The sequence below is a fragment of the Lepisosteus oculatus genome, chromosome 6, assembly GCF_040954835.1.
Source record: "Lepisosteus oculatus isolate fLepOcu1 chromosome 6, fLepOcu1.hap2, whole genome shotgun sequence".
NCBI lineage: Eukaryota > Metazoa > Chordata > Actinopteri > Semionotiformes > Lepisosteidae > Lepisosteus > Lepisosteus oculatus.
In genome coordinates this window covers 25,830,588-25,855,954 of record NC_090701.1, presented here as the reverse complement: position 1 = coordinate 25,855,954, position 25,367 = coordinate 25,830,588, and the positions used below count along the sequence as shown (strand labels likewise).

Genomic DNA, 25,367 nt, shown 5'->3' with positions numbered 1-25,367 from the left:
GGATGTAGAATGAAGAGTAGATTTCCACCTCCTTCATCTCTCAAGCACTGGATGCTTTTTTCTTTAAGAATGGCTCAGTATCCCACTAGAAACAGTTCAAAACTTGTGTACCAGTACTCCAAAAGGACTGAAGGTGTTCTGAAGCCAAAGAGCAAACTCCTTATATTATTATATATATATTGCCTGGTATTTCCATTATTTTGTCCACCTCTGCAGTTCATCAGTAATGTGTACAGAGTGCCCTGTGCTTTGCAGACTGGTATTGAACTGAAGTGGCTGCGAAGCTTTAAAACTAAACTTGCCCTCGGGACCAGTACATCAGGTGACTAGCTGGAATCCAGATCCTGAGGATACTGCAGCAGTGGAAGAACATTAAATCCACCATAAATCCCCAGAATGGTGGAGACATTGCAGACAAACGTTTTCAGCAGAGGCCAGCAATGCTAAGTTGTAACTGGATAAGCAACCCCAAGACACAAAGCATTGCTTCGAAATAGGTTTCTGTTTTAATTGGAAACTAATTTCTATATGCTATCTTAATCATTTGGAAGAATTTGCTTGTTCACATCTATGAAACTAAAAAAATCCTAACACATGAACTCAAATATGGACATACATTTTGTTATCAAGAGATGTTAACAAGAGAGTGAAAATTAATAACAGTAATACTCCACCTCCCAAAAAGAGAGTAAGGCTTTACTATCCTGATCTTGGAGATCAGACAGCAGCACCTGAAAATCTTGGAATTTGGATGAACATGTTTTCTGCTTTCTAAAACCTGTGCTGGAAAGAGACCGTGCAGCCAGCAGGCCTTGGTGCAGACAGAGATGAGGTAGCGCAGCTTGTAGGAATGTTCAGAACAAGTCAATGCAACAATCTGTGTTTTGAGAAAGGATAAGGACATTCATCGCCCCTGTGATTCAGCTCACTTCTCTTCCATATGATTCCCCAAGTGATCTCTTAGAACCTGTGTCTGACTGATAGTACAGATCAGCTTTCTGACACTCAGACCTCCCGCCTTGTTGACGGACATTAATGTTTCTCATTTTCAATTTCTTTCTCTTTAAATAATGGAGACTGAACTAAAACATATTATTTATTAATATTATTTATTTTAAAAAATGACTTCATACAGTACAGTCATGTTATATGTGTTTGTTGCCCTATTCCTGTTTAATTTCACTCAAGTGAAAGTTTAATACACAGTTTGGGCATTGAATATTTTTCATTTCAATGTCTGTGTTTAAAGCCTGTCATGTCTGAAAGTTTTTCAGAAATATGGGGCATTTAATCATGATCCTATTTCAACTCATCCAAGCCAGAAAAGCTAATATCCAATAACAGTGTACTCTATGGCACTAAACACAGTGGCCTGAGCTTATTTTGCTTTGAAATTCCCTTTACTTCCAAAAGTTGGAAGATGCTGTAAAGGAGAAAAGGCTGGAAAATATCTGCAGACTGATGACTTTTTACTATGGTACAAGCCTAAAGAAAAAACAAAACAATAAAAAGCTGCAAAGACAGGTTGACCGGAGAACCTGTAGACACATCACAGGAAGACGAAGTGTTTGGGCCTTTCAGGCTTCAGTCTAGAAAAAAAATAAAGATGTTTTCCTAGGATGTTAACATTTTTTCTCCTCATGAGTTTTACAAGTCTTGACTGCTGATTCAAAAATAACAGTTGCCAATAAAACCATATTGACATTTGTCACAATCTCCTTCATTGTCCAAGTGTGGAAGGACAGTAGAACTGATTTTCTTAACACAAGTTCCCCTTCATTCATGCAGTTATGCATTTCAGGCCAAACATGTCTACATGAATGTCTACATGTAGAAGGTTAACAGGATGGTTACAGATGTCAATGTGAGAACAAGGACATACCAATGGGAGGAAAAGCTTCATAAAGACAAATTAAGTTGTAGTGCCAAAGAATCAGTCTCCTTTTGTTGTTCCCTTACCTTCAGCTAGCTGAAGAGGCCTCCTTTTCCTTTGATTAATAGTAAAGCGCGGAACAATTTTGGGGTCTCAGCCCTTTTGTCGAACAAGGCCAGTCCTTTCTTTTTCTCCTCTGGCGGACCCCCCTTTTTCCCCTTGTCCTTCATCAGTTTTCTAGAAAAAAAAAAATCTTATTCTCACAGCATTTAGTATTGAGACAAACCTGATGCTGGAGGAAAAGAGGGATTAATTTTGCAGAATTACCTGCCCTTCTTTGACAGAAGCCTCTGAGAATCAGGATAGTGCACCAGGATGTCGTTGAGCTCCTTCTTATCCAGGATGAAGAGGTTGGCGAAGCCATGGGCAACAACATTGGCTGTTCTTCTGTTTCCCCCGCTGGCTGCCAGCAGGCTGCAAAAGGAAGCCTAGAGTGTCATTCCTGCTGTCTCTTCAAAATATGTGTGTAAGTGGGAGGAAGTGTGGCACACTGGTGAAGTGGTTAGCACTGGGGCCCTGGGTTCAATCTGGGACCTGGGGTGCTATCTGCATACAGTTTGTATGTTTTCCTCCTGTGTGCATGAGTTTCCTCCTACAGTCCAAAAACATACTTTAGGTACTTTAGGTTAATTGGCTTCTGGGTAAAGCGGTCCTGGTGAGAGTGTTTGTGTCTGTCTACTTTGCAGATAGATTGGCTTCCAGGGAGTACCATGACATACTGCATACCTGTTGCTTGCCTGGATAGCTCCAATGAATTGGAAGAAGCAATTGAAAAACGGATAGCTGGATATGTATATAAGTGTGTGTAAGTGTCTGTATACGCACATGCAAAGGACAAGTATTGCCATACATGGTTAGAACTACATTTTATGTTGTTTTGTAAGAAACTTTAAGTATGTATTTAGAATTTCTGAGATGTACACATAATCTGATATAAGACATGTTTTAACACATACTGTAAGTGGTAAAGTTAACAACTTATATAACGTTAAAACTTTCTTTGGTAAAGCTTTATAATATATAGACTATATGGAAAGATCACTATTCATATTCTCAGCATAAAATGAAGGCTATCACTTAAAAATGCAACAAGTTCACAGTTATTTATGGAAAATTTCAACATGCTTTTTGTAGCAGGTGTAGTGACATTTTATTGAACGGACATAAATTTTATTAACTATCCTGAGAAACGTCATGTTGTACTGTATACTGTGTGAATATTAACCCTGGTGGAAAACTCATCACCTTGATGGAAAATAATAGTTCTTCTTTCTCTAAAGCCTAGTCTGCAGTGATGATAATGGATGGACAGTCTGTAGTAACATAAAGGTCAACAGTACAGACAAAGCTGGATCAATGGCTGACCAATGAGTACATTTCACATGATTGAATGTTGCTGTGTGCTGGTGTGGACTGTGTCTGAGGCAAATGGGTGAGATGGTGCTGTTGAATTAAGGAAGGTTAAATGGCTTAATGAGTCTGTAACTTCACTATAACTGGCACATATCTTTGTTTCTGTGGCTTTACAAAATCTGAGAGTGCTGTATTCATATCCATTGTAGTATAACATCCCAGCAATGATGGTACTCATTCATACAGCTGGATGGACTTGAACGTGTGACCCTGGTAACACTTCCAGAGCCCAGACCACTATTCCATGCCTTGATACAAAAGAATATTTTTGAGCTTATACAAAGAGTTACCATCGGTCAAAAAAAATTGACAGAGACAACTTTCCATTTCCCAAGTTAAACCAGGGGATGTTTATAAGAACAAGTGAACTCTAGTGACATTTATATTAGAGGGTAGCACGATGGCTCAGTGGTTAGCATTGCTGCATCACAGTGCTGGGGCCTTGGGTTCAATTACTAGGATGCTATCTGTGTGAAGTTTATATTTCTCCCCATATTCGTGTTGGTTTCCTCTGGGTGCTCCAGTTTCGCCCACAGTCCAAAGACATACTGGAAGGTTAATTGAGTTCTGTGAAAATTGGCCCAGGTGTGTGTGCGTGTCTGTCTGCTTGTGATGAACTAGTGTCCCATCAGGGGTGTATCCTGCCTTGCGCCTATGGCTTGCCAGCTGAGCTCCTGCTCCCCTGTGACCCTGAATTGGAAGACACAGTTGAAGAGTGGATGAATGGATGCTTGTAAGAACATTCTTACCAAGCTATTCTGGACAACTGGTATACAACACCAATCCTGGAGGGCTGCTGTGTGTACAGAGAAGGCTTCATACCTACTGTTATTACTTGAACTCCTGACCGCAAGAGACAGACTCGAGTGTGCCATGTAAACATGTCGAAGGTGTCAGATTCACAAAGTGAAGATATCATTAATTTAATTAGTCAGTTTCCAACATTATTTGGTGATATTCCCACTCAGACTAATGTGTTAAACCACGATATTGACGTTAATGGTGCTAAACCTATAAAACAAAATGCCTATCGTGTTACAAAAAGAAGAATAATGAAAGAAGAAGTAAACTACCTTCTTGAGAATATATGTTTTTATCAAAAAGAAGGTTTACAGATTTGGATATTGATTGAATGTTCATGGTGGCGTTTTGATCTAATGCCCCATTTGAGCTCATCACTACTGTAACTGGATCATTTTCACACTATTCAGATGTGTTCATCTGTTGATTTAACCAGCCCTAGTGAACTTGCTGGATTCTTTCCAACAACAGCTGGAGCTGTGCCTACTGTATGTACTAGCTAGAGTCATCCCTGGGAAGCTGGCGGTGGGGAGGGCAGAACTACCTGATCTCTCCAAACACAGCCCCGGCCCTCAGTGTGACCAGGACTTTGGTGCCATCTGGGCCCCCCAACACCTGGACCTCCCCCTGCTTGATGATATACATCTCCCGGCCGATTTCTCCCTGAGAACAGGCGCACAAGAGGGAAAACATAGGCAATTAGTAAGAAGTTGTTTAATCAAACATATCAGCTTTATTAAGAACTCAAAGTGCCCTGCAGGAACTAAATTACAGATGGCTAAAGGCATAGAAAATCACTTAAAGTTCACACTGAAAACAACGGACTATGTGGGTCATTGCATGTACTGTACAAACATCCTTTACTATGAAATACAGGTGAACATTTCAGTGATATTAATGTCATAAAAATAATTTGATGTAAAGAAGCAGGGGTTGTAAATTACTTGTGTTGTTTTCCTGTTTGTTTAAACTGTATAATACTGCTACATTGGTTACCCTTTATTATATATTTTATAATAAAATACATATAATGTAAAAGTATTATAATGCTTATTGTATATTAAGCATCCAAAGGACATTATTGCTCTCTTCGTGTATGTTTTTATTTGTCATTCATGAATATACTGACTAGAATGACTGTCACCATTGCATTACCTGTAAATAACCAGGTGAAAATAATCAAGAAAGATAAAAACAGACTGTGCCATCTGCACCAGATAAATGTCTGATGGATGTCAGTGAGTGTGACACAGACATGCAGAACTGATAAGGAGTTTGAAGTGTGATGATCTAGGCAGGAATGTCATGATACTACAAAACTCCTTCAGGAGTGATTGATGGCAACCTGACTGAACAGCACTGCATTGATCGAGACCGAGGACTCAGCTGCCACCTTTCCTGTGGGCCCATCCTAATTCAACAACATTCCAGCAGAAGCACACATGCTGCTCAAGTGACAGCAGCTTTCTAGCCAGATGAGAAGGTGCCAGTTATGTTGTGGATACTCTATTCACCCGACTCGAGCTCTTTTGAATATCTCAGAGATGGGCTGACATGACATGGAGCATCTCAGACAGCATGTGCAACCAGCTAATCACACGTTGCAGTTATACAGTTCCATGGTTAGCTTGGTAATTTTGCAGCTGTATAGGACAGCTTGTATTCATTCCTGCATTTGGCCACACATACAACTTGCCTTTCACAGCAGACCCTTTCTCATCACCTTTTTACTGTAGGTGTCGAATGTTAAGGTTACCTATTCTGTTTCTGCTCAGTAATGTGTCAGGGCAAATTTGTTGCAGTTCCAAGTGAATTTAAAAGGATTTTTTAAAAGTGATTTTTTTAAAGGAGTTCTGTGGTCTTAGGTTCTGAATTCTTTTAATTTAAATTGTGTCCTTGTGTATGATTTAGAAATTTGAGTTTATTTTCTCAATCAGACAGCAGGCTTTCATATACCATCATGATTCCTCCTGCACACTGAGCTTCGCCTGAAAGAGCTGCATACTCAGGGACTGAGAGATTAGGACAAGAGTAAGCATGGCTGTGCTCAGCCACCTGTTTCAATACCATCTTTAAAGGGGATCAGCTGGTTCATTTCTTGAAGTAGATATGAACCTATGTACAGTTAGGCTGTGCAGTGTAATGTACTGTCCTCACACACAAACCTTTAGAGAAACTGGTATAATATCCCATTGTTCCACTCTTAGTTCACATCAGCTTTTCTATTATTTAACTTAGAAGACTCAATCACTGTTAAGAGCCATCAGGTACCTTGGGACTTAGCTATAAGAAAGATTTTCTCTGACAGGACTGCCGAAAAGATGGTTACGCTCAGAGATATTGCTGCACTTGCTACTTGTCCTTACCTTTTTGCAGACATAGTCTCCTGGTAAATACACAATGGATTTCAGCCGGAGTAGCATGTCCACAATCATCTGGTTATCACATCCCTGAGTCAAGCACATACAGTGACAGATTGTCAGTCTGCAAGTTGTTACTGTCTGCAGAGCATGATGAAATTCCAGCAGATAAACTTGCAGGTAATACAAATTTGAGAGTTAGTAATGGATATTTTAATGTCATTTTACTTTTATTTTGTAACATGAGGAGTCTGCATTGTTAATTTAAAAAATGGTAAAACTAAGACAGTGTAAACATTTTATGAATACAGTCCCACGGCTCGTGCAATATAACTATTACAATGTAGTAGAGAAACAGGGGCTTTGAGTAAAAAGAGATGACACAGAACAGAGTGTTTCTGTTACATTGTTACATCAGATAAAGTATGTTCTGTGCATGTGTACAGATGATTGCCGAGGCACTGGAATCCATCTAGAAAGTGAATCCAGACTCTGACAACATGTTTTCGTATTGAACAGCCATCAGTCAGCAGAGGGCAGCACGGCTACAGGAACATGAGATGGTAGAGTGGAAAAAACATGTTGTAGTAATGAAGTGATTTGCAACCTCTGGGCTCACATAGTTTGGTTATCTTGTGCCACATGGAATGTGGTCCGGAAACTCAAGCTAGAGAAAGATTAAGGGTGGAATTTCAAAGAAATGTATCCGGCATATACAGTTCCAGTCTCAGAAGACCACACTGTCTCTGGACTTGGATTTGATTTGAATTTGAAGTTATTTTTAACTTGTCTTCTATATAGCGATATAAATGAAAGATATTCACTGTTAAAAGTTGGAGCTATGCAATAATACGTTCTTTCTTCTATTTTTTCCCTCCATCCATCAGATTTCCAATTAGATTGAAAACAGAGATCTGTTATCATTGAATCTACATTCCAAAAGCAGAACTGTGCATTTCTAGTTGCAGAACAGAATGACTTCCTCTCAGGAGGCATACATACACCCCCATGTCACAAACTAAGCGCTCACCTTGAAAAGCTCGATCTTGCTGACGCTGTTGAAGTTCACATCTACGGCAATAGCTGTCCTCATTGTCATCGGCATCTGCTCCAGCAACTCCGACTCATCTGACAAAAAATGCGAAATGTGCTTTGAGTACAGAACTACACCAGTCCTCACTGTATATCAGGAGAATCACTACATCTGGCCCCATTAAAGAAGGAAATAAAAAGAATCTGTTAGTGATCCTGTATCAACAACAAAGAAACGGCCTTAAAGTTGGTTAAAAGAACTATACTGTAGGTCTTTCCTTTTATGGCTTAGGTTGAGATAGTTTTCTGAAATAATTTTGATGCTTTTCCTTTATTAAACTGTACAATAAACACAACGACAGCACAATAAATTCCATGTACTTACCCAGCATGCCCTGGGATGCCCAAGTGTAGTTGTACCAGGTGCGAACTCTGTTCTGAACCAGCTTGGGAATATTGTAGGTGTTCATATAGGCCACAGTGCTATCCATAGAGGCTCGGAAATATGTCTGACCTGCTGTGGCAGCTCCAATGACATCTCTCATCTAAATAAATAAAAACAGTACTTAGATACATGGAAAGTGGTAGTCCAGTACTCATTTTAGTATTGCAGGGAAGACTGTGGTCAAAATCACAGATTAGGGTCTGTCTTTGCAAGCTCATTCATAATTGTCTTTGCCGTAATGTACTTGCAAATAAGATATTCTATATAGTAGATCCAACCTACAGAGCCATACACACACAGGGACATGCATGCAGACACAAGAAAGTGAGCTAGTCTAAAACCAGAAGTTTTCCCAATGAATGCACTGGCAGTAACCAACATTCATCTCTCTCAGTTTTACCTGCCCAATCAAGCTGGAGAACACAAAGACACCTGTGAAATAGTTCAACAACTGAAACACGATCTCAAATACTGTGACTGGCTCCGGTAGGCCCCCAATGGTGATGAGGGTACGCACTGCCCAATAGTAACAGCGCAGGTACCTGCGGAAGGGCAGAGTTCAGAGGACTACCACATACAGTAGAGACAACCCAAAACATAGAACTAACTCCTAGAGTCCTTGCTTCTAAGACTGGGAACCTCTGCTGTAGTCACAGAGTACAAAAGGCACAAAAGACTGAACTATAAAATTAATTTGGAACCTGTCTTGAAAATTATCGCCTGGTAATGACTGTAACTACAAGATGTTACTTTGTTTTAAAATATCATTCTCAGATACTGTTTTATAACTTGCTTGCCTAGATATTAACATTAGGGCTCAATAGAGCAATGCATCAAAGTAAACTATTGCATCTTACCAGGCTAATCTGAACATTTTTGATTAATACAATAAAATCATTTCGTAAAGTCAGCTTCAGTGATGTTATGTAAATGCACTTTATTGTATTCTATTAGTCTATTCTTCAAAAACATTCCAAAGACACCAAAATTCAAAAGTCAAAAGGAGTTAAGAGGAAAGCAAAATGTTTGGAAGAATTTAAGATTAATAGTCTGCTGATTTTTGATTAAATATGGAATTGAATAAAAAATAAAGGAAATTGAGGGCACATCAATGGATTGGCTTCAAAAAAGAAGAGAAAACAAAACGTCCAGTAAAAAATGTGGCCCAAAACTTCCAGACACCTGAAAAAGCATTGGTCAAACTGAGAAAGATTGAAGTCTTCCAAGAAAATCTGCTAGTATAATACGGTGACTTCATCTGAAGCAAAGCTGATTTACTGAGCTTATGGAAAAAGGAAAAGCTTCAGGGCTCCTTCAAAATGATAACTTCAAGTCCAAAAACTTGAGTTGTCATCACTTTTCTTATCTCCTGCAGCTCTGCAATATTCCTACACATGTATACTGTTGTCACTGTTTTTCAACTTTAAAACATAAATACTGTATCTACTGTATATATAATGTATAATACAGTATATACAGTATATTGTGTTGATATATACTGGACATACTGGTTCTGTTGTCTTTCTGGTCCATCCTGAACTATTGTGCAAAACAGAAAAAAAAAAGGTAAAATGGTGAAAAAGTTCTACCTGGCCAAGAAATGTTGAAAGAAAGAATGCACCCAAAAAATAGTTTGTCATCTGAAACATTTGTTCAAACAGGGTGGTTGGGAAGGGAAGCTCCGCAATCATCAACAGGGCTTTCTCAGCATAGAGGAAGCAGCTCAGGTAACTACAAGAGGGGAGGAAGAAAAGGCTAAAAATCATTCAAAATAGAAAATATTTTCTCTCTGGTACGAATTCACCCAATCCTGTGCAACCCCCCCAAAAAATATAAGAAAATTTTAAATTGAAAGCTGTGTCAATGCAATGCTGCTGATTCATAAAAATGGCTAAGAAATATTGAATCTAGTATTATTAGTTTTGATCACTTTTGGGACTTAAAAAACTGTGTCTCCAGCCAAGATGTTGGACTCCCAGCCCCCATGAAGGACAGGAAGTGCTGAGAAGAACCTCCCGATTCACTGCAGTTTGATCTATGACCATGATACCATTATAATAGTCATCTAGTGTATCTTCATGTATGTCATGCTGAGAAATTAAGGTTTGGCAAGACTTTTCTTTTGCTCTTCAAATCCTGGAATATGCTCTAGCTGATGCTCTCTAGGTTATCTGGGATGTGGCCTCATTTAACCTGCTCTCTTCAAAGTGTACTGTATTCTGGGTGCTGCATGTAACCCATTAGGTAACCTTGTCCCCTGTAGGACCTACCGGACAGTTTTTGTTGCTTCCGTCCAAGCTGTAGAAAAAATAGCTTTTCAGTGCTGACTTCAAAACTTTTCCTTTCTGAATACAGAATGTTTTTGCACATTTTGCCGTGTGTAAAAAACATGAAGAGATCCAAAACAATGAACAGTGCTGCGTTGTGGGGAAGATGTTATAATATTGAAAGTGAAATTGTCCTCTTTTTGTGACAACATCCACCAGAGTGTAGAAACAAGGAGCATGGGAGCATGGAACAATCTACTCATGCATGTTGTTGTTGCTGATACCCTGGCTTGCTTCAAAAAACAGCTGAACTACTGTAGAAATACATTTGTAACTGCTTATGTTTTAAAACTTAGGTTCTAAACATAATAACACATGGTGGTGTCATTCTGAAAAGAGTAATCTTTGTTCTTGCTTTTGTCAATATCAATATTTCCCTTGGATTGTTTATTTGGGGTAAAATAATTTTGCTCCTTAGGAACCAAAAACAGTGCTTCAGATGTAGCATAAAAATGCTTTTGGTGTTGCAGATTAATTAGGAAAAAAAGGCATTGTGCAAGTGATGCAGTTTGTCACTCTGTAAAGTAAAATTATGAAATACTGCATCACTCATCAGTGAGGTAGATGAAGGACACAGCATACCACTCCAGCATTTACCAAAAGCAGCATCTTCTGAAACATCAGTGAGTACTGAGTACTCATGATGAGCTTCTTGGAATGCTACATCATAAAAAGGAAAGGACCTACAGTACGTACGCATTGCCTTCGCCATCGTAAACCCACTTGGTGGATCCAATACCTTCATAGTCTGAAGCATAGTAGTATAAACAGGCATTAAGGTGCAGGATGTAGAGCAGGTAGCCTGTGGTGCGTATCACTCTGGAAAACCCAGGAAAAGAATCTTGTTACAGGCTGTAGAACAGTTGATTTTGTACAGGCCAACCACTGCAGTTACAATACAACTTGTAGTGCAGTTGTTGCAATGATGCTGGTGATTATAATCAAACAGTTGCATCCAGAAGCACCATCTTTGTCTTCACAGAAGACACTCATGGCATGAAGAACAGACTCAAATGTGCATATGAACTGTTGGGAAAGTCTTTACTCTTCATGAGCTGTTAAGCTCTAGCAGACAGGCAGTATGAAAGAAACACTCAAGTGTGTATCTTGAGTTAAAGAAACTGCCTTAAGGGGAATTTGGGTCAGTGAAACTGCATTGGAAGTAGCCCTGTAAACGCTCAAATCATCCTGGTGTTTCACTTGCCTGATCGGTGGAAAACCTTGAGCACGGGCCAGAGTGGTGCCACTACCCACCAAAAGCTGGTGGAGGCAGGGGAAGAAGGGGTGCAAGATACTACTGTATTATAATTTCTTTGTTTCTATTCAATGGATGTTTTGATCTATTAATAACTGAAGAATTCAAGGTACTCCTATCAGTGTGGCCATAAGGCTCAGATCTATGTGTGAAGTTTTGTAAGGGCGTTTATAGAAAAGTCTCAGAAATAACCAATTAACATGTGAGGCTAATTTATTTTCTGTTTTTTACATACCTGTAAATATAGGCTTTACTCATGATACCTTCCAAGCGATCATTAAAGTCAAAGAATGACTCACGCTACAAAGAAAAAAAGAAACCTCATATTATATTGAAACATAGAAGCTGTATCATTTTTCTATTGTCTGTTGCATTTACAGTATCTTACATAAAAGTATGATAGCCATTAGATCTGAACTCTAACTCTCATAATGACTGTTCAATATTTAATGAAATAGCACTAATAGTCACGTGAATGCCAGTACTGGATTTATTTGTGTTTGAACACAATCCAGCTACATTGAACACAAAGATTGAACACAATCTTTTACCTCAGTAAAAGAAAACTATTTTGCACACACCATAAATAAACTAGGAAATTATGTGCATGCTACTGTATTTACAGAATGTGTTACCATTTTCTTTGAGTGGTATATTCTAAGTTCCCTTTTATATAATTAGCAGCAACAATATCACATACAGTTCTATCAATACTTTGTTTTTGGCGAAAGAAATACCCATAATTACCTTCATGAAACGATTTATTCTAAATACTGACTTAAATCCAAAACGAAAGCACAGCAGGTCAATGGGCAACACACTGATAAGGTCAATCTGTGTGGAGAACAGAAAGATTGTGACCACTTCATTATATTACACACACATAACAGAGCTCATTGAGTCTGTTATGGTGATGCAATTCCCTAGAAACCTAGAGAGTGTAGAATTCTCCCGCAATTGTGATTGAATCTTGAATGAGGCAGAGAATGGAGATCCTATTGTCACACACACACAAAAATTCTTAAAAAGAAGCTGGACTGGTAGCAGCCACCATAAATCCCTCTCTGTTTTACTTGCTTGAATATTGTGACTGGCTCCTGAGGGAACATACTGTCTTCACAATCACATGTATTTTCCTACTGCAGTGTCAGTCACTTTCTACCAATAATTGCCTGTGCTCAATAGTCAGTTTTCTTTTTATTCTGCTCATATTGCATCAATGTCTTGTACTTTATTGCTGTGAACATTGCTAGTATAGTAATGGTAATAGTAGTGGTTTTAGTAATCAAATTGCTGTATCAGTATTGTTATTCTGAAGAAAAATCAATATTCCATCCAACAGTGCTCCGGTGGTTGCAGGTGGATTAAAGGTGAATTTAAGTTCTTGAGAAAATCATAAAACAAAGGATACTCATGCATTTTTCTGACAAGTAATTTTTGTTGTGTAATTTATGTTATGTATTTGGAATGGAATGTAAACAGCAGCCTCAATAAAATACTTCAAGATATTTACTAAAAGGAAACAGGACTGGCTCCAATAAGGAATCTGACTTGTTCAAATTCCCACAGTCAAACACACACATCAGGAATGTTCTGTATTGACAAAATGTATCATCAATTGCATTTTTAAGCGCCTTGGGGCAACCTTGTTGTGAAAGGCGCTATATAACAATAAATTGAATTGAATTTAATTGGAGTACATTTCAAACTTAAAGTTAAATATTGTAAGTGAAGAATATTGAAAATATGCAAAAAAGCAAGCATAGCAGGGACCTTTTGTTTTCATAATTTTGTGGGCCTCTGAGAACTATAATCTATAATGGTAGATAAAGTATAATGAAATTATTTAAAATGGAACTCTATTTATATTATATTAGAATTGCAATAACCCACACCTTTATACAGTATATGTGTATATATATATGTAATTTTGCAGCCTACTTACTCTATATCTTGCAGACTCTCTGTAATGCTTCTTGATTTCCTTTCTATCATACTGGAAGAAAGTGAAATAAATGGAAAAAGTTGATTGAATGTGATGCACTAATTAGCAACATATTCAGCAGGTGCTCCAAGCTGTCGTGTAAGGCATGCTGTTGCTATCAGTTATAATCCTTTATGCAAATGATATCACCTTTCACATTTCTCACATTTATGGATAGGTTGCACAATCAACCTGTTACTGATGCTGCTTGGCCAGTCAGAAGCTGCCTTTCCCTGCCTTATTACGATGAGTAGCCTTGACACAGAAAACCTGAATGTGACACCAAGCCCAAGATGAAGGAGGCACAAACACTGCTACTGCGTATGATTATTTTTTTGATATAATACAGTATGTCATTTGGAATTCAAAACCAAATTGGAATATTGCAGTGCAAACAATGATAACAGATACTGTATATGGAAACATATTACTGTATATACACATCTTCAGTTGCTCTTGTTAGAAGTAGGAATTGCTATAGGTATGTTTTTTTAAGGACAAGAAACATATTAATATTACATAATTTTATCTCTATTATAAATTCTGTCAAATCAATTTATATAAATAGTGCTTTATTAAGTTCATTTGGGACTTACAATGATATCACCACCTCGGACAAATTGTATGCGCGTCTGGAACACCAGCGTGTCCACGATGTAAATTATGTCAGACAGCGTGTCGAAGAAGATCCAGTAGGGGATGCTCTTTGCTGTGTGGCAGGGGAAGGCCATACGAGCTGGGATGAACCAGCAGTTGTAGTTGAATGCCAAGCTCACTATAAACAGCCAAAAGATGTACCTGCGGTCTGAGAAAAAGACAAACAAGATGATTTCTTGCAAAATCTATTGTTATAATCATTATTAAAATTATCGGCTACAAAAAATGTCACTAACAATATCTATTTTAATTTACCATTTTAATTTAACAGTTTCTGATTTGCAGTATTTGTATAAGATGCTGTAGAAATGGAATATTAGTGGTCTTTTGCCATTTTATCATCACACTGGAAGCAGAAACAAATCTGAGATTGTATGACGTTTTTGCCTCTCACACACAAAGAAAGTACAAGACTAATAAATATTAATACCTGTATTCTGAAGCAACTGCATGCTCTTAAAAAGACACCCATAACCTTGAATGATGTTCGTTGAAAGAGACAGATTTACCTGTGAACTCATCCAAACTCTCTGGCAGCTTACACTTCTTCAGCTTGTCCTTCAGGGCCTTGGTTTTGAATTTACAGCACAGCATGTTGCAGTAGTGCTCCTCGTCTGGCTTGGCTTCTTCCACTTGAGCCTCTTCCTTCTTCTCGTCTTTCTTTTCATCCTTCTTTTCCTCCTTTTTCGGAGGGGGCTTTTTGAGTGGAGCTTAAAAAAAGGAGTAGATTATTTTTTTTTAATCCATTCTTCCATTCCCTATAGTTTTTTTGTTGTAACGTAGCAGATACAGAGCACAAGGTACAACTGCATCCTGGATGCGATGCCTGCTCTTCCCAAGGCTACAAACATGCATCTTCGGAAGGTGAGAGCATTCAGAGAAAACCCCCATGGACAGGGATTATGGAGAACATGCAGACTCCACAGAGAAAGCACACTAACCCAGAACTGAACTCAGGACCCGGCATTGGTGAGGCAACAGCCCTAACTGCCTTACATTGTGTAACCCATTTGCAAAATATTAAATTACATATATTTGCATATAAACAAAAAGAAATATAATCTATTGTAAGAAAAAGAGTTGAGCACTCAAAATTAGTAGAGAAGATCCAAGATTGTATTTTGTAATGAGTGAGGTTCTGTTTTTTTTTCTGTGGATTTTCAGTGTGGGTAAAACTTTAAACATTATTTCAATGCAATGAGAACACAACCTCTTTAAGGATAAAATGAAGAATACTTTAAAGCTGTTTAATTCTTGGTATGTATTGTGTGTGTACTGTATGGTGCGTTGATTCTGCTTGTGAGAAGAAGTAAGATTAAAAAAGGTTCATAATATTATATAACCAGCTGGGCAAACTGAATTCACTCCATAAATCTAATCAGTTATAGACTTTTTTTGGAGACATATATGACAAAAACATAGGATTACATTCCTCTACAGACACCAATCACATAAACAAAGATAATTATCTAAAACAAGCTGTCTAGTAGTTTATTAAGTGTAATAAATATTGTCAACCTGTATTTAAATTTCAAGTTGTTCTTTTAGTTTACTAAATAGTCCTTGCCAGAAAGTGGTAATAAAGGCTATATTATTTTACCTTAAACTATTTATTACTTAGTGCTTATCATTACTTTAGGAGAAACTGATCATTTTAGTCTGATATTTTGATATTAGACATGTATAAACTGAGTAGAAGACAGAATACTAGTAAACATCTTATACTCTACTGCAGTTACTTTAACAAAGAGTCTGATTTCCAAATACTACTCCCTGTACTGTGTTTTGTATGAAGGAGGCTTACAGGGAGGGGGACTGGGTTCAGGAGAGGAGGCGTTCTTATCTGTGATTTTCTCCCTGTACAGTGCTGTTCTTTCCTTCAGCCGTTTCACCAGGTCACGGAGATGATCGTCGGTGTACTTGTTGATGATGATGGGAACCGAGGCAGGACCAACCTCTTCCTGACTAGCAATACAGAGAACAGCAATAAAGAGAAAATCAGGCCAATAGCAAAAGGCAAATGTGTTGTTTTATCTGTATATACCTGTTATGAACAATATTTGAAGCCCTAAAGTGACATCTGTGGGTTTCAAGCTACTTAATGACTTTTTCAAGACTTGTCTTATTAAATGTGCTTGATTTAATCTCATTTTCTGGCATCCTCACAAGCACACTTTCTCTCTGTGTTGTGAAGCCTTTTGATCAACTGTTGGAAGACTTGTTTTTATGTTGTTAACAGGGTAAGGTTGATTAGACCACATATATTTAAAAGAGTGTAAATTACATGATGCCCAAGAAACATAAATTAAAAATAAAGAATAATCTGAGCATTTCTGAGAATTTAGATCTGAGGGTTGCATAACTATTAATGACTGAATGAATATTTACAATGAAGAATGACTTGAACTAACTTTGCTCTATTGTACTTTAGATTCCAGGATAAGGTGACTGAAATCTTTCTGTGTTCTGTGTAAAATAAAAAAAAAAGCTTTAACAGTGACATTTAAAAGACATTATTGCATTCCTCTTATCTGTTGATAAAGAAAACAGTTCATTCGGTGTGTCTCACAGTATCCCACTACATGTCAGGTAGGTTTCATTGCATTTAGAGTCTATAGGTACAGTACTTGGAATACAGATTAAACTCCTTTATGGTATCTACAGTACTGAACTCTTCCTTATTTTTATAGCATCTCACATGTGGAATGATAGCATTCCTAGGTGTTTGCACAGGATTACCAGATTACCCACAGATACAAATGGTGAAATAATTAAAATCCATATTATATAAGAATAAAAACTTTCTCTGCATTACAACTTAAGTATCTGCCTGTAGTTGTTTTTAGTGCTCCAGCCAAAGTAGCTCCCATGATCCTCTTAATTTAGGAATACAGAAAATCCCTTAATCTCCTTTCAGCTCCTTTTTGGAGTCAAGTTGCCTTACTTGCCCCAACCTCTGACAGGAAGCAGGGGGGAGAAGGGCGATAATAATTCAGACAGGTACTGGGGTGCCAAGCCATGCAGAGCCTTATAGGTGAGCATGAGGATTTTAAAGTCCGCACGGAATTTGACAGGAAGCCAGTGCAAGGACTCCAGGATAGGAGTAATGTGATCACTTGCATTAGACCTGGTCAGGATTCTGGCTGCTGAATTTTGGACATAACATACTGCAGTTTGTTCAAAGTAGATTTAGATACCCCAGCAAGTAGAGCATTACAGTGGTCAATTCGAGATAACACAAATTTGTTTGATCAGCTTTTCAGCAACAGTTAGTGATAGCATAGGGCCTAGTCTAGTGATATTTCTGACGTGAAAAAAATATGTTTTGACAATATGCTGCACATGTGGGTCGAATGTTAAGCCAGAATCGAATATCACCCCAAGGTTTTTCAATTTAGACTAAAGCTCAAGTAATAATAATAATAATGATCGCTTACACTTATATAGCACTTTTCTGGACACTCCACTCAAAGCGCTTTTACAGGTAATGGGGACTCCCTTCCACCACCACCAATGTGCAGCATCCACCTGGATGATGCGACAGCAGCCATAGTGCGCCAGAACGCTCACCACACATCAGATATCAGTGGGGAGGAGAGCAGAGTAATGTAGCCAATTCATAGAGGGGGATTATTAGGAGGTCATGATTGGTAAGGGCCAATGGGAAATTTGGCCAGGATGCCGGGGTTACACCCCTACTCTTTTTGAGAAACACCCTGGGATTTTTAATGACCACAGAGAGTCGGGACCTCGGTTTTACGTCTCATCCGAAGGACGGCGCCTGTTTACAGTATAGTGTCCCCGTCACTATACTGGGGCATTAGGACCCACATGGACTGCAGGGTGACCGCCCCCTGCTGGCCCCACTAACACCTCTTCCAGCAGCAACCTTAGTTTTTCCCAGGAGGTCTCACATCCAGGTACTGAACAGGCTCACACCTGCTTAGCTTCAGTGGGTTGCCAGTTGTGAGTTGCAGGGTGATATGGCTGCTGGTTGAAGCAGTACAGAACCATCTACAGTTAGAGTTACAGGATTGGCTTTACAAAGTTGATGGAGGGTCCCAATAAGCATGACGCATGAAGCAATATACATAAATTAATTTCCAGTTATCCTTGTACCACTTGAGAATTACATGCATAAACATCATCATGATCACTTCTTCTAACTCTGTCACTTCCTGTGGTATGGAATGGTGTCCACCTCACTCTACACCGTGGGTATGGAGAATAGTGTGGAGCACAGTGGGAACCATGGCATCAGGTAGCAAATACAGCACACAGCCATGCTTGTTTGGCCTCAGATATGTATTTCACACCTGAAGGTTTTGAAAAACTAAAAAACTTAACTTGGAAAACAGGTGATTAATTAAATTAGGGCTCTTGAGGACCAGAGATGCCTTATTCTTGCCATACTCATAAATACTGGTGACAGATGACCAAACCATTTTTTACCTTTTAATTTATCTCTTTATGAAGTTTTGTGATTTGTGATTGACTCCATTGAAAGGTGCAACTGTCTTTATGTTGCTTAAAATTGCTTTCCTCTGAACGACTGCAGGGTTCCTGCACATTCTCCTCCACAATGAGCGGTTAACAGCCTTCTCCTCAGACATCAGCAGCTTGAGCATTGCCATGAATTAACTGTGCTTTTTAATAAGGTCTGTAACGATAGGCCATTAAATGCTCCCTGCACTGTCTGCTGTGTAGACGACACGGGTGAGCTGTATATATTGAGAAAACTTTTCAAATATTGGAAATTTCAACTTGGCTCACCATCACAAAGCACATACCCAGTACTTAGATTGAGATGTCTTTGCCAGAGGCTTCTTCCTTCCTATCAAGTAGAAACCCACCATTTAGCACAGGGATTCAAATGTGTAGTAGGATCTGAAGAGTCTCTGTCGTTGGGCAATGGCATAATCTTAGGACATACAGTACAGTATTTCAACTGCCTTGTCTGGCATATTTCGGTTTGGAACAATAATACATCTGATTAATGTGTTTTAATAAACAATATCTATCAGAAAAAAATGCACTGTGGCAAAAACTAAACAAAGCTAAAACAAACCTTCATAAAGAAAACAGGTACTTCTTTTTTAATCTGCATAAGTTTCAGTGACTACCTCCCTGGTCCTTCTGCCATCTTACCAAGCTGGATCGCCTGGGCTGTCGGCAAGATCTTCTGCCTTCCTTTCCGAATTCAGGACATCTTTGGCTTTTTGGGGGGGCTCAGAAGGTGGGGCCTGTGGGGCTGGAGCTGGGGCTGTAGAGCAACAAAGTTAAGAATAAGAACCTGTTTAATTGCCAAGCAGATCTCCCAGACTACAGGGGGACTGTGCATCCTTTAAGGGAGCAGAAAGAGAGCAGTACAGTATATTAAAGTGAGAATTGACACTTATGTTTGCTTTTGACCCCCATTTTGAAATCACCAATTGTTAATAAGATTAATAATTAATAATCTGAATCTAATAACAGCAGAGAGGGGATGAGGATAGTGAGCATTTTTCCCCCACACAAAAAAAGAAAAGAAAGTGGAGGTGTTTTTACAAGGAGCCCAGGAGTGACTCACAATGACTTCACAAAAAACTCCCACTCAGGCTATAATTTATTTCAGGATATTGCATATATTATAATACAATATGAATTGAAGGTGACTGAAAAGATAATAACGTAAGCAGGCAATTAATAAAAAAGAGTTTATTGTTTCTTTTTTGCAATAACTGACACGATCTGATTGTTCTATTTGTTGTGAGTCAAGTCATTCTTTTTTCTTTCCTTTCTTGGAGAATCTAAATCTGACATGTGTGGGCTGTCAGCGTTGGTTTCTTTTTCAAGAAAAGAAACAAGGCTAAAAATACCAAAATGACAAAAACAACTTTGATATTTCCACTATGATACTGGTTTTATTTAAATGTATCTTGAAAAACAGTGTACCCAGACTTTTTACTTATTCTTAAAGTATGATATCTGTTCTGGAAAAAGACAGGCTTCCAGTGTGAACAGGGTAGCGTGGCCTGGGGTGCAGCACAGGCCTCTACAGATATGCCGCACTGTGCCAATTACAGGTGGAGTAGATGCTCAATCTCTCTGCACTTGCACAACCACTCCTGTTGCCACATAAAGATCACAAGAGGAGGTACAGAAATATCGCCCTTCCTGTTTGGTCTTCATTTTAACTAGATGCTTTTATTACGTTTAGGCTGACTCTTGGGAGCCCCTTTATATTAACATGAGCTTAGTAAACATAAGGTTACAAACAGTTTAGTCCTTCTAGTGCACTTGGTTGCTAGTATAATTGACTGAAGGATCTCAACCAGCTGTTTCTTGAAAGAAGTTTCAACAACATGGCAAAGTATCTTGTTCTACACTCCCACAACCCTCTGGTTAAAAAGTGCCTCCACTTCTTCATTGAACTTCCATGTTGTTCCTCCTTGTTTGTGTTTCTCTGTTCACTCTGTAGAAGTTCACTGGATTGACTTTGTCAGTGCCTTTGAGGGCTTTGAATAGATGTATAATGTCCCCTTGCAATCTTCTCTGTTTAAAACTAAAACAAAAGTGATTCCTGTTCTCAATTTTAAATTCACTAATCCAAAGCTACCATTTTTGCGTTCTGGATTTTGATTCCCTGTTGATCAAGAAAAAGTGTGCCAGGCTGGCTCTGTTAATACCATTAAGTATTCTGAGTACAGTAATCCCTCATATAACACCACATGTCTGTACTTTATGTGAAAATATTTAATGGATTGATGATTTTCTAATTAAAAATAAATGAAAAGGCAAGACTGGCATTCTTGGCTGAGATTTCATATATATTATTATTATTATTATAGTTTTTTTCAAGTACAGTATGTGTTTGCATGTGTCCAAATATGTTTTAGCATGCACACATGTATGTGTTAATATTTTATTAGCATGAATGTACTATATATTTAAATACATGAATGACTGGTTTTACATGTGTATGCATTGGTACGATTCCTTAAAAAAAGTTACGCTTCACAAGATGCTCTAATTTAAATAAAAATCTAAATTTTATAATATGAAAACAAAGAATGAAAAAAAATATAGACTGATAATTTTACGAACCTCACTGACCCAGTCAGATTCGTTCACCATTGTCTATATGCTTAATATTTCAAGTTTCTGGCCATTGGGGACTATGTTGACTTTAGGTTTGCATATACAGTAATGGCCAGTATCTCTAACAGGGGGTGTATGTCTTTCTTTCTTCTTTGAGCTTCCCACCAATCAAAGGTCCTTCTAGCACAGACACTGCGATTAAAGACTCAGACTCAATTGCTTCTCAGAAAGGGAGGGCATGTTGAGGTGTTTGGTGGGGTAGGTAGACATCAAAGGAGAGCCAGGGCTCCACGATCCCTGGCCTTTGGCAAACAGTTCATTAATTAGGCAGTGACCAAGAACATCACAACATCACAAAGACACTTCTACCTTTCCCTCCATAATGGGTCCTGAGCCGTGGTAGGAATGGGCTATAAAAGTCTCAGGAGGACTAAAAAGAACAGAATAGGCAGAGACGTATTTGGGGGGATAAGACTGTACCATTGGACAACATAGAGAAGGTGGACAGCTCAGGGCTCCCACACTGTCTTCTCCCCCCAACCTGCTATTGGACATAGATAGATACTTTATTGATTTTGTGAGGGACAAAACAGGGTAGAGGGAGCATAGTGGAGAGCATTGTTCAGGATGGCCTGGACTGAAGAAGATGCCCAAGACCACTGAAAGACAATTCAGAGTTTTTTCTCTGTGGCAGAAGGAGACATGTCACGTGATCGACCAAAGCTGTTTCAGGAGAGCAGTGATTCTAGACTTTGTGTCATTGGTTTTTGGACAATTGTGGTCAATGAGCATTCACGTGTTTCTGTGGTGCATGTGTTCTGTGTTTTTACGCAGACAGCGAGAATCTTTTAATTGTTGGAGAATACAAAAATAAATCATTTTTAAGATTGTGGATGTTTTTTGAGGAATAGCTGTACTTGGATCAGGTCCCCTTGTAGTCTCTGTTAAAGACTAAAACATTTCAGTTCCTCTACCCCTGAGAATGTAAGATATTCCCTTCAACCCTGGAAGGTATCCAGGTTGCTAATCTCTGGACAGGTTACAGATCAGCAATATCTTTTCTGTAATGTGGTGACCACAATTCTACTTATTCTAAAGAAAGTCCTATGGTGTATTGGACAATTCTAATACAATGTCACCTAATTTGTCTTTGAAATGGTGGAATTTTCATCTACAAAGTGTGTAAACATCTGTTCATTACTGTGCAAATTTACTCTTATTGTGCATGCTTCTAGCAATCATAAATTTTAAATGGATCTATAAAACTTTTATTATTGTTTATTAAAAGCCTAAAAAATATTTAACAAATAGCCAGAAGATACTGGTGTCTGTAATCCATGCCAAATGTTATGACCTACCAACAAATAATGTAGGTGGTTTTTAATGGGTCACGGGGACTGTAAAGCTGTTGCAAGCACAGAGTGCTAGGAAAGTTGATGAAATAACTGCCACCTGTCTTACTCACCACAGGGAGCTGACTTGGGGTCCGCCTCTTTTGTGGCAGCATTTTGATTTTCTTTGGGCTTCTGCTCCTTCAGAAAAAAAACCCAACACCATCGTCTCATACAAATAACGTCCTTTATCACCAAACTTTTTTCTTCATTGCAGATGTGCAAACAAAAACAATAAATATTAGGGCAGTTCTGTTCTCATATTCCTCAATCTTTCCTCCTGGATATTTTGCTTCATGTTAATGTTGGGGAAATCAGGTCAGTGGAAAGGACAAAAATCAGTAGACTAGATATGAATAAAGTCCCACCACACCTTATTCCCCAAACTCCCTGCTGTCTTCCAGATCTCCTCCACACTCCATGAAGCATTAACCTTAATTTCTGCCATTTTTCTGAGTGCTTCCAGGATAAAGATGTCCTCTTGGGTATCTACACAATTAAGTAATTAACTACAACTTGATAAGATAAATGGTGTTTAATAATCTTAGATGAGGCACCACTGACAAACAATACAATTGCAGGAATACACTATTAAATAACATTGTTTCAATAACAGGATGCAAGCATTGTTTGCCCCTGCATACTATGTATTCATAGACTGACATTACATGGATGATTAATGTATACAATGAACGAATATTAATAGCAAACCCTCTTGTTCCCTGAAAATGATATTTTCTTGTAAAAAAGATGCCCTGGAACTCAGTATCACACCCATTGTAAACAATCCACACCCCGTATATATATATCTGTGTGTGAATTAAATTAATTAAAATTATAAATAAAAGTTAGCAGGACAGTTTTTGTGTTCTTATTAGCACAGCATTATCAACATTTACCACTGGAATGTTTCTGTTTTTTGTAGGAATGTTCCAGTGGTTAAAGCAAGTTACAGTATAGTATGTTTACCGACCAGAGTTGCAAACCAATGAAGACTGGAATGCATTGTGTTTTCCTTTGTAACTGGCTTGATCTCTGAAACAAAAACAAATATCTAACTATGGATTTTATTTTGGAGCAGAACCTTTAGAAAATCCTGTGTAATTTAAATTTTTATAATTATTTTGCTTATTCTGTATTTTTTTGACATGCTCTAGTACGGTATTCTATAACATGAACAGTGAAGTCTGGCATCTCAGCAGGGCAGTACAGGTGAAACAGGTTATGACTTACCTGGGCTTCTGGCTTGGCATTTGCTGTGGATGGAGGTGCTGGGGCTACAGAGGCAGCAGGTTGAGTCAAGTCTTCTGGGTTCTTTGTGACTTCAGACTTCTGCGGAATTACTTTTCCAAGGCCTGATTTTAGTTTATTGAACATGTTTGGCAGTGAATGGAGGTTGGAGAAGATGTTTATCCCCCGCACTGTCTGAAGCAATTGCCACCAGAGCCTGATGCAATTAGTCTTTTCATCTTGTTAATTCCTCAGAGGAACACCCACTTTGAAAAGCCACTATCGTTCAGTTGTTTGCTTTGCTTTGAAATGTATCTTCAGGGCTTCCTTACAATACCATTTTACTTTTTATTTTGTTGGTTTGAAACATTAGATTTTTGGGTCATTTTGTCTTCTTTGAACAAGATCTCCTTCTTAGTGTTGTTTAGTGCTGCTACTGTTAATTTGAGCTATACATTATAATTTATGTCCTGTTGTTGATTTTCTTGTTCTAATTTATAAAATATCCATTTTAATTATATTTTTCAGTTCTAAAATATAATGCTAGTTTTTTCACTTTGGTTACAAGAAAAACACATTTTACTGTTTTTGTGATGCTCTTATTCTGTGAAGCATGAACCTTTTGTGCAAATAATGACAGGTGTCTTCTCAGACTAACGCACTGCAGTTATCTTGTGGCACAGACAGAGAGCTTTTACTTGATTGAACTTCACAAGCAGGGCTAACTAAGGAGATTAATACTGTGGCAGCTTGAGCCAAAAAGCCTTTAGCTTTTCACAGCTTGTGTTTTCTTATTCCTCCATCTAATTGTACAGCTAATACAGCATATACAGTAGATAAATGTGTCCTTTAAAACATGCAGTACTATAAAAAAAACAATATAATTTCTTCCAAGCAGTCATGCAGTAATGGGGTTTCTGTTTCTTGAAAACTAGCAGAGTTAATGTTGAAGTTTCCAGTTAGCTACAGTACAGTCAGTTATATATTGCCCATTACACAGTGCTATAGAATCATTTCTAAAATGAGATTGGCTTCTGACGGCATGTCCTTCTCTTCTTTGTTAAATGTGATGTAGAGTCTGACACCTGGCTCGGGTCATATGGGAGATAAACCCAAAGGCTGGCAAAGAGCTGGGATTCCTCATTTCCTTCCTTGCTGGAACCCAACAGACTCAAAACCCCTTGAAGTATCAGTTCCAAGTTGAAATATTTTAGCATCACAGTTTCCTGCACTGTGAATAGCAATGAAATATGTTTTCGATGTGGTACTCTCTTCATCACACCTTGAGATCACCAGTAATGGTGCACTGGACTGTGAAACAGGACTTGAGGCAGGTCTTCTCAATCCTGAGTGTTGTGGCCAGACTCATGCAATTGACTCCCTTTTAACCTGTTCTTGTAGCTCGTTATACTGGTTTTCTTTTGGATATTTATGCTTGTTTTGAATATTTTATATAGTG

General features: G+C 38.3%; 1 protein-coding gene across 1 annotated transcript; it reads right to left on the bottom strand.

Moving 5' to 3' along the window:
- Window positions 1-191: 191 nt before the first annotated feature.
- On the bottom strand, window positions 192-24,099 carry LOC102695735 (cyclic nucleotide gated channel subunit beta 3). Its single transcript, XM_006634331.3, has 18 exons — window positions 23,912-24,099; window positions 22,753-22,819; window positions 19,356-19,470; window positions 16,012-16,172; window positions 14,717-14,917; window positions 14,147-14,355; window positions 13,512-13,562; window positions 12,314-12,400; window positions 11,802-11,866; window positions 11,008-11,130; window positions 8,385-8,526; window positions 7,925-8,084; window positions 7,538-7,635; window positions 6,514-6,597; window positions 4,692-4,810; window positions 2,201-2,347; window positions 1,960-2,110; window positions 192-1,589 (listed from the first exon to the last, which is right to left on the bottom strand). The coding sequence occupies exons 1-17, from the start codon at window positions 24,053-24,055 to the stop codon at window positions 1,966-1,968; spliced, it is 2,118 nt and encodes a 705-aa protein (XP_006634394.1). The 5' UTR covers window positions 24,056-24,099; the 3' UTR covers window positions 192-1,589; window positions 1,960-1,965.
- Window positions 24,100-25,367: the final 1,268 nt, after the last annotated feature.

What these genes read in the sequence shown, in the direction of transcription:
- LOC102695735 (XM_006634331.3), bottom strand. Translation starts at nt 24,055, where the DNA reads ATGTTCAATAAACTAAAATCAGGCCTTGGAAAAGTAATTCCGCAGAAG. An exon ending in TCCGAGGTGGTGATATCATT is followed by an intron (nt 13,563 to 14,146) that starts GTAAGTCCCAAA and finishes ACTTTCTTCCAG; the next exon opens with TATGATAGAAAGGAAATCAA. An exon ending in GCAAGATCGAGCTTTTCAAG is followed by an intron (nt 6,598 to 7,537) that starts GTGAGCGCTTAG and finishes TGCTTGACTCAG; the next exon opens with GGATGTGATAACCAGATGAT.